Genomic DNA, 10,014 nt, shown 5'->3' with positions numbered 1-10,014 from the left:
TTTCCGCCCGCTGTCGCTTCACGCCAATGAGCGTATCGGAACTCGCCATCGCATTCCGTCCGATCCAGGGATTGCACAACAGCATCATTTCTGTCGTATACGCGTTGTAAGCAATCGGCGGCGACGCGGAATGCGCGCGCTCATGTTTCACCGCATCATGTGCGACTCTGGCCGGCTTCCGGACGTCCATGTCAGCTCAGAGCTAACAACGCAACGTGACAACTTGGTGCTAGGAGAGCCGAGCTTACGACCTCCCCCCTGTCTTCCCCCGGCTCCCAAAATAGATATTCCCGCTCCAGCGGTCAGCTTTCTCGTGAGCTCGAGATTCGTCAGCGCCCATCGTTCAACATCCCCGAAAGAGTTCTTCGTTCCCATCCCGACGGTTCCTGATTGAGTGATAAATGCGGTTCTTACTCCACTCGAATAGAGCTCGTTCTATTTGAGCTTTCACCCATGCTCTCAACTTCCGACTTTATAAAGCTCATAACGAATTCAGACATCAAGGGAAACGACGTTCATTGAAAGGACTCTCGTAAGGTCGAGTTCCGCTCGCTGTGTCATTGCAGTGCTTTACAATCCAGAGAAAAACATGAACAACGTCCGGCGCAGTCAAGATGGGAGCGGTACAAATTCAGTACAAATCCGACCCTAGGTCGGAGAGTCTGCGCTGACTGACTGTCGAGCGAGCGTCCTCGACAGATTTCGTGACTCACTGACTCGATGTATGAAGGAATAAACGAATGAAGGGCATGAATGACCCCGGGCGAGAGCTGTCCGGAAGAGCACGACGCAAGAAGAAAAAACGCGCGCAAAATTGTTTCCGCTCCTCAAGACTGCGTCACTGAGGAGAGCCGAAAGCTCGAATCCCCTCTTACGAGCAACGAGAACTGAGATGATGCTTTCGTTGAGCTATTCATTTTCCCTTCGCCTATCGACATGAAGAGAACAGCACGTTCCGGGGCACGTCATCCGGAAAGCATCTAAGTGAGTAAGAACATGTGAATCGACTCGATTCTATGGCCTCGCGTGAAGCAGCACCACAACCTGAACAACAACGACAACAACAACGGCAACAACACACGCTCGCTGCCTAAGTCGCTCGCTCGCACGCACACTATCGAAGCGCGAAGAAGATAAACACAAAAAAAATAACGATTTCAGAGCATCTGCTGGAGCAGGTCGGGCTTCCTGACAGGCCGGCATACGGTCGCAGGACTGCCTCGTCCACTGCTACTTTTGATTGAGCTAGCCAACAGCGTCGTGGTCGTGCTAAGCCTCATCGTTCCGCTACTGGCTGTCGAGTGGTTGTACGACAACGTGGACCGGTTGCCGGGGGATCGTCCTCCGGCGGGATTGTGGGAACCGCTGTTTTCTTGCAGTTGTCCACCGGCCCTGTGGCCAACGTTGTTGTTGATAGCGGTGCAAGAAGCTCCTCGGTGCTTACCACATGACAAGGTTCTTCGGAACGCCCGCCGGAACTTAACCGACATCGCATTGTATAGAATCGGGTTAATTGCTGAATTCACATAGATGAGCGTCTTGCAGAACATGAGATGCCACAATTCCAAGTAGGGCTTTTTGGCGAATGAATTGTACACGAGCAGTATCCGATAAGGCAGCCACAGAGTCGCGAATAGAACCACGACCACGATGAGCATTTTGACCACCTGCGGAGGAAGAATCATCTTGGTGAATAGGTGCTCTCGCCCAGTTCACTCAGTGGGGGTCGATGGATGACGATTCAGAGCGACCTGAGAGAATGAGAGCATAATTGAGACTGCAGGTGAGGTTTAAGAATTTGTACGAGGCTCCGCCTTCCGGGAAGCTTCAGACGGGACCGGAGCTGCGAACTCGTCATCAACCAGAACCCACACCGAGGACATCTGCCGAACGAGCAGTTAGGAATTCGGGGAAAATGCCGAAGTAATATCTGCGTGGTACAGGTTTTCTCCGAAGAAAGTTTCGCCGAGCGACTCTGAAGACCATAGCCGGGTCCGAGAGCAGTTCGGCGAAGCCTCCCGCGACACAATCTCCTCTACCTCGACCGAGTTGAGTTTAATGACGACGAGCTGAAAGGGCTTTGAGCGGAGTCCTGACGGTCTGCGAGACGGAATCGCGCGCCGCAGCTCAACCTTACTTACTCCACTCCAAGAAGTCCACTCGTTGCGAGTCCGGCCTTTGCAAAGCGAATGGATGATAGTGCCAGCTCTGCCCTCGCCTACTCCAGAGCCAGCGAGTAATCTGCATCTAGAGAAAATCTTCTCTCTCCCTTACGTCTTCCGCTCGTCCCTGTGCTTTGGCCGCGGAATTCTAATTCGCCATTTCGCTCATTGTGGCTTCGATGCTAAACTGCTGCCTTCTGTGAGCGCGATACCTGGTGCACAAGTCGGGGAGAACCGCCGAAATATACGAGTGGTCAGAGGCGGAATCTCCGATTGCTCCTCGAGGATATAGCCCGCAGCGGTCACTTCCTGGCGGACGGCAAGTTTTTCCGAGTCGCTGATCTACTTACTCCTACAGAGATATTTCTCCGCCCTTCCGAATCAGTGCTTGCGCACCTTTCCACGCCCCGAACCGGAGTGGGACTTGTCGAATCAGCGTCGACGCCATCCGATGGACGTGGACTAGGGAGGAAGCGCTGCCCTGCGAGTTCGGACCGTGATTCTGACGGAAATGGGACAACGCCCGGGAAGCCCGCGCAAGGAACGCGTCGTGCACGGGCGGGAATAATCATCCACCATTTTCGTTGTCCGGCTCGGCAAAGGAGCTCACTCCGATGACTGGCGTAGATTACTCAGAACCCACAGCAGATTCGCCGAACGTCCATTTATATGATAGAGACGCCGTGCAAACACGCCGTTTCCCCTGATAGGTTCAGGAAGCGTGTGGAAAGCCCTCCACACATGAATTAGGTGTGTTCGCCTATAAATTACCCATCTGCACTCGGTCGCGCTGCAGCATGAGAACACAACGAACACTCTCGGGTTATTTCTCCCTTCAGGAGAGTCACTCACAGAAAGCCCGCCTCTTATTAGGGCTTTCCTGTTTTGCTCGAAACAAAATATTGTCATGAGCCCTGAGGAACAGTTCTCGCAACAAAACTCCCTGCCGTCAAATTGCTTTGAGAAAGTCCTTCCGCACTGGGAAGTGAGAAGTGTTGATGGGAGTAGGCTGCAGCAGCGGCAAGAACCATTGACGAGTCGTAATAGGAGAGCATCATCGAACAGCATTGACGAAGCCGTCTCCAAAAACTCAGCTCACACAGCGAATTCTTCGCATGCCATTGTTTTTCTCCGATCGTCTCTCGGCCAGTCGAGCCACCGACTGGCTGGCTGAGAAGCGACCCTAAGACTCGGAGCTTCCGAATTCGACAGCTCCTCCCCATTTTCGGATTATCATCGATCTGGCTCCTCGGAATATATTTATTATTTCCCTGATGCGGACTGAAGACCCATTCGACGATCACGGTAGAATGTTCAAACCGATGTTCGGAAACGATTTGATGATGAAGTCCGTCAACGGTCACCGTCTAGGATCGAGCAAAGCGTCCGTAGGTAGTTGACATGGAACTTGGCGGAGGAATAGGCCTATCAAGCACGTCATCCGGAGGGCACTTGGGCTGGGAGCCTGAGGCCGAGGTCTTTGCAAAGGCTGAGGTTTCCTCTTGAATCGAATATTCATGACATGAATATTCATCAAAGTGCTAAATGCTGCTGCTCGCTGGATCGGAGCCTCGCGAGTTCCAGTTCCAACGTGTTGGTTGAGCCCATCGCTGGGCTACAATGTCGATAGTTGATGAAAGGAGCCTCAGCTCCTGTGGACGCTCCAATTGACTGTGAAACAATGAGCGCCGGCGCATAGCGGTCAAACGATCTTCAAGAAGGAGATTGGACGACGTCGACGAAGATGAATGAGATCGATATATTACATATTTGGAATGGATAACCAAGAAGAGGAAGCCTCGCCAAGTCGCTGAGGATCGCTCGAGCCCAAAGGCCATTGATGCAAGCTGCGGGAGCTCTCTTGTGTTCGGGGCGGAGGCTTGTGAAAGAGATTAACACGCGGACTCCAGGACGAAAGCGACGCTCTTGGAAGACTACGGACGACGGACGTCAGGGATCGGTCCATGGACCATGGCCATCGACGAATCGAACGAAGTCGGGCGAATTGGGTGAAACTCGAATTCAATGATGAAAATGTTCTGGAGAGGGAGAGGATTAATCGTTCGCATAAAGAGTTCGAGCTGCCCCCCCTTTCCTTCGTAGTGCGGAGGCCGACCGCAAGGCCTCGTCCGCGGTAGCGTTTCATCATCCAGAGCCGACTTCTTATCCAGATAAGCGCTAATATATGGAGGAACTTCCTCGGCTGCTCTATTCAAACAAGCCACGGTGCTTGTCCAACACCCCCGATCGTCGTGCTCGTCGATGACAAAGAGCCGCTGCGAGTCTCCATCCTTCATCTTTCGTGGGGACGGCGCTCGGAGGCCGCTAGCCATGAGAATTTCGATATTGCGCAGCGGGAGAAAAGATCGACGGCATTCGGAAAATTCGAGAGAGCTGCAAGTCGGTGCCGCGAGGTCCGTGGAGGAAATGAGAAGGAAATGGGAGAAAATCGGGGCTCACCACAGCTGTCGATACCTCTTACAGAAGAGGACGAATTCGTGACGGCATCGCCCTCCCCTTACGCTGGAACCTACGGCAGAGGGAGGAATCTACGCACGGGATGTAGTGTGTCCGGCTGGCGAGGTTATCGGACACCTCGCGGATCCCGGTCAGCTGCTCAGCTTTTCCGCGAGTCATTCGGGAGCGACTCGGGAGCTTATTTGTGGTCGATCGGACAAGTCAGCGGAACGATTACTCGCCGCGAAACTTGGGAGGTGAGAGGATCTTGACACAAAGGTTCGACCCGATCCGACTCGCCCCACCAGACAGAATAAGAGACTTAGTCTTGCGTTGAAATATGCATTCCGAAGCAAGATACGACCAAGTTGATCGAAGTGAATACCAATAAAGTGGTTTGTGCGGCAACAGCGGCGGTGGCGGCTTCTGCTCTGATGATCGTCGCTCAGACGAGCCGCCGAATGGATCCTCGTCGATCGCTGTCGTTCACCATTCTCTTGGATTGTCGCTCACAGTCTCCTTCGTAGATCTCGCGTATCTTCCTCCACTCGACCAACCGGTCCCGACCCTCAATCTGCGTCCCTTACTATTCGCCCTCCATGCTCTATTCCTCATTGAGCCTCGATCGCTCCTCCGTTCTCGAAGACTTCATCTCCTCGCCCGTGGACTCACTCCCGGAAACACGACGAGATACTACGTTTTTCTTGTGCCACCGATGCAGGATCGAGCTTCCATACGGCAGCTCAGGAACGAGAAAAGAGAACGGTACATCAGGAACTAGCGATCCCTCTGGGGGTCGGAGAATAATTCTTTGCTTAGTTCAATCAACGGCATCCCCTCGAGGTGTACCTGTAAGCGAGCAGATTTCCCGTGTAGTGAGCATCTAGATGGTTCGTCCCCTCGACCGGTTTTTTCTCTTGCTCCGCCTGGATCCGCCCGGGAGTGCTGGAGAAAAGGCTGGCGGCCTCATGGACACTAAGAAGGCCAGCGGCGTTGCCGCTCGCTTGGACAGAAAGAGTTCGTCGCTCAGATAGGCTTTCGCTTAAGCCCACTCTGAGAATGGGGGATTTGGCCGCTCGGAACGTGAAGCCGTGTTTAACCTGTAGAGTCTCCCGTATATTCATTAGGAAATACTCCCTCTGAGAGAAGCGCAAAACGGTGTAAAATTTAAGCCTGAGGGTTTTATTGAACTGCTGCTATCGAGTACGACGATATACCGGAAGCGGAGCCTGGAGCAGACTACATGACCGGAAGCCGGAGTTTGCTGCTCCGAAATTTCTCATCTAAATAAATCTCAAGACTTCCAACCGGCCTAAATGTTCGAGGCTACTTTTGACGTTTATATTGAGTTTAGAGAAGCCGTCCTTGACAGCCTAATGATCTTCCATTGTTAGTTAAGCGGTTCAGATGCCCACGGAGCCGGTCTGAGAGCGAACCGGTCAAGCTCTTGAGCCCGCTAGAGTCACCAACTGCACACTGCGCAGAATCCCATCGACGTCGCAGTCGACGACTGATTGAGGAACCAGAGGCGCCTCCTACCTGTTTTGACATTATTTGTTTGTTTCGAATCCGCGGATGCAGATCTCCCGTCAATCGTGCGGAGGGAAGCACACGGTTAGAGATTCTGGTGATTCTCCAGGATTCATCTCGGAACGGAAACCGGACGGAGGTAGCGATATCAACCGCTCACATGAACAGCGCGAGTGGCAGCATGGCACAATCGTGCGAGGAAAGCAGAGCTGCGAGAAGGGCGCAAACGATGCCGCGAGGAATGAGCCTGCGTAATAATCAGGTAGGAGCCTTTTAAACTGTTGTATTACTCATCCGGGAAATGATGCGCATTCTTTTCTGATCGCGGAGGCGGAGTCGTCGGAGCGAAGCAGGGCTTGCGGGGAGACGAGTGAAAACATGGTCCCTCCGTGCATGAGATGAGCTCATCTAGGCATCCGCGTCCGTCTGACGGCGGAGATCTCTGACTCTCCACGCGGTGACATCGTCGGAGGAAAAACAAGTCTTTTGTTGTGAGCGTTCCTCTTGAAGCATGGACGGATGCATCTGCTGAGATCGCCGCCATAGTCCGAGGAGCCACTGTGCACCCCACGCATTTCCTCCTGAGGCTCGCAGGCTCGTTCGACAACAGCGGTAGAATTTACGGTGTCGTCAGCCGTTGTTTTGGATGCGGTAGAATGTGCGCCGACACTTGTGGAGAGCGACGCGGCGTCTAGTTGGGAAACAAGCTCGAAGGTCGTTCCTGCATCCGCTCTGCGTTACCAACGTCTCCGGGCCCCCAGCATGGCTCACATGAGCGTTTTCCGAGGCCGCCACGACCGTATCCGCTCTTGATGTCGTCCCGCTCGTGAGAGAATCGTCTCCATCTCGACGAGTCGACGTTGGTCAGCAGCAAGTCGCATCATTTTCTGAGCAAGGCAGAAGGCAAGACTTTGTGGAGACGGTATCGGTGCGGCTCGATTGATTGAGTGGGAGATGCGCTCTCCGTCTCTGACGATGGGCCGAGATCGAGTCGGCTCGCGCGAGCCAGCGGACCCGCTCCGCGGGGGGGGGGAAGAAGGGGGGACAATTATTTGGAGCTGACTCCCACGCGGCTCTTTCTACGACTGAAACGTGCTGAGGGACCTTGAACGCGGCCTCGACGCACCATGAGATGAGTGACGACGAGGGCATGGCTGACACTACAGCGCGATCTCGAGCACGCCGGCATGCTTCCTCGCTTAGCGGGCAACATACCCTGCCCGAGCGTCCTCCTCAAAGTTTGTCGTGCGTCTCGCCGCACACTTACTTTCCATCTATGCACGAACATTCCCTCCTCTGTGGGAGCACGGATGTTTGGATTCGCTCGTACCTCGAATGCCTGTCAAACACCACTTCCTTTCGGGATCGTTTGGCGGGTAACGTCATTGTAGGCGGAAGAAACGCTCATTCTACTTGGTTGGAGCGCAAATAAAACGGGAGCAATCCCAAATCCTTGGCCAATACTCAAAAGTTAATCGCTTCACTTGTCAAGGCTTGGGAACTCTTTTTCTTCGCAGTCGACTTCTTCTAGATAGAGTTCCGCGACTCCGGAGACCATGTCAGACTACTCCTGCTGATAACGTGCTGAACTGCTGTAGGTCGGAAGATTTTCCCCGCCAGATCCGCCTTTGTAGCTCGAGACTCCCACGATATACTGCGATGAATGTGGGCCCCAGTGATAAATCGGAGCATTCGGAGAGTGGAAATTCACAATCACTTGCAATCAGGGGGTCGACATCCGATATCCCCTGGACCCTAGAGCTCGGCGGAGAGCCGGATGAAGCTATGGATGGGAGCACAACATACTAACTCGTTTACTGTGCCCTCCTCCTGAGATGAATTCAGAGCATTTGCTCGACTTCTCATCGGATCCTTCCCGATTACTTACTCCGAACGCTTCGATCGGCATGTGACGGTGCACAAGAAGCTTGCTGAACAACTAGCCGCCTAATTTTTCTCTGCATCTTCCGGTGTCTTGCCGGAAACTTCTGCTAAGTTTGGGGATGGCGAGCTGTCCTAATGTTCTTGTTTCTCGAGCCAAGCTTGTTCGTCCCGCCTAATTGACTTGCAGAACAAGTTTCTCGTGTACTCGACTTCATGACCATTCAAAGAAGACCATTCAAGTTCCGCAGCTGAATTGGGTGAGCCGATTTTTCGCAGGACCCAATCCTCCATGGAATCTGGGGGGAAATGTCTCCGCCGGGATCACACAAGCAGTGCCGAGATCTAGGGATGGTATCTCCCGAACGGAGATTAGCAAGCCCGTGAGCGCGGATCCGGGAACGAGGGATACTTCGAAGCTTCGGGAAGTGCTGTATGTTCCACCCAGGAAGAGCTCGTCATTCGCGAAGTTCTCCGGGTCAGCTTCGGAAAATCGGGGGCCGGAAGCCGCTCAATATCTTCCTCCCGACCTCCCATCCGAACATAATCGTGGAACATGCTCCCCATTATAATATCCCGGTCTGCGGGCGGATGTCCGGAGCAAGCCATCTGTATGGTTCCATCTACACCGAATTACCCTTTCTATTCGGACAGCACCTTCTCTCATACATTCAGGTATCGCATCGATGGTGACCGGCATCGAATGACAGCGCGGAGTACTACCCTCCTGGCGAACAACAAGTCTTGTCCTCCCGCGGCGCAACGAGGGAAAGGAGGCGGAAGCCGCGCGCCCTGAAACCGGGAAGATCGAGCATAAAGTCATAATTATTATGAAGCGTACCTGGATCCTCGAAGAATTGTTCGTGTTGGTCTTCGTGTCTCCATTCGCTTTGGTGGCGGACGCGATATCGGTGTTGAATAAGACTCTTGCCATTAGTCCGTAAAGGACACACGACACTATCAGAGGCACTACGTAGAAAAGTATGAAGTCGGCGAAGAAAAAGTGAATGTAGAACGATCGCGCCAATGAGAATGTACACGTTTCCTTGAAATAACTTTCGAATCCTCGATAGTGTATAGGTCGCGTCGTCGTCAAGAAGAACAGCCACGGAGCACAGTAACAAGAAGCAAATAACCAGACGCACAGAATGATCTTCTTGGCCCTCTTGACCGTACACATCGTCTGGGCTTTCATCGGTAGACAAATTGCTATGTACCGCTCGACGGTGAAAGCTGTAATAGATAGGGCCGATGCGTTGATTCCCAAGTACTGCGCGAAGATGAAAATTCGGCATCCTGCACTACCCCAGACCCATTCGTCCTCCAGGATGTACTGAGCCATGATTTCGTTCGGTATCGATGAGAGCAGAACCATTAGATCCGCCACCGACAGCGAAACCAGATAGCAATTCGTTGGGGTATGCATCGAGCGCGTCTGGAGGACCACGAGTACAACCATGACGTTACCGAAGACACCGACGATGAAAATGATGCCCATCGTGGCGGTGCCGAACACTGTGTACTCGATTGGCATGTATCGCGGCTCCCGTACCATGATGTGGTCTCGATCACGGCTCCGATTACCGAATGTCAGGTTGGCGACGTCGTCGCAGTTGTCACCATCTAGAGTTTCGTTCATGGCTTCCGATGGCACGCAACAGCTGCCTGGACGAACCGACAGCGCGAACAAGAGAAAAACTCCACACCAGAATGAGGTGTTCATCCTGATTTTATTCCGGGCCTTACGCCAAATCAGCTTCTTGGCGTTCCGAGCATTTTCGCGCTCGCGGGCGCCGGCTTCTGGCAAGCGGGGAGAGGACGATCACTAAGCTCTTCTGAATCTCTCCGGGGTAGCACTCGTGGACTTCGGTTTCTTCCGGAAGACCACCGGGAAAAGTGGTGGACGTAGACAAAGTGACCGAAGGTCCAACCGGCGTGTTAGTGGAAGGGCTCAAGCCCCTCCCTCAACCCTCACCCGGGAGGA

At 53.3% G+C, this 10,014-nt stretch overlaps 1 protein-coding gene across 1 annotated transcript; it reads right to left on the bottom strand.

Moving 5' to 3' along the window:
* Positions 1-1,157: 1,157 nt before the first annotated feature.
* LOC100907129 (thyrotropin-releasing hormone receptor-like) lies at positions 1,158-9,753 on the bottom strand. The gene is made up of 2 exons (XM_003740826.3): positions 8,872-9,753; positions 1,158-1,667 (listed from the first exon to the last, which is right to left on the bottom strand). The coding sequence occupies exons 1-2, from the start codon at positions 9,751-9,753 to the stop codon at positions 1,158-1,160; spliced, it is 1,392 nt and encodes a 463-aa protein (XP_003740874.3).
* Positions 9,754-10,014: the final 261 nt, after the last annotated feature.

The sequence above is a fragment of the Galendromus occidentalis genome, unplaced genomic scaffold (assembly GCF_000255335.2).
Source record: "Galendromus occidentalis unplaced genomic scaffold, Mocc_1.1 scf7180000077086, whole genome shotgun sequence".
Taxonomy (NCBI): Eukaryota; Metazoa; Arthropoda; class Arachnida; order Mesostigmata; family Phytoseiidae; genus Galendromus; species Galendromus occidentalis.
The sequence above is the reverse complement of the archived record's forward strand: the minus strand, read 5'-3'. Positions and strand labels throughout refer to the sequence as shown.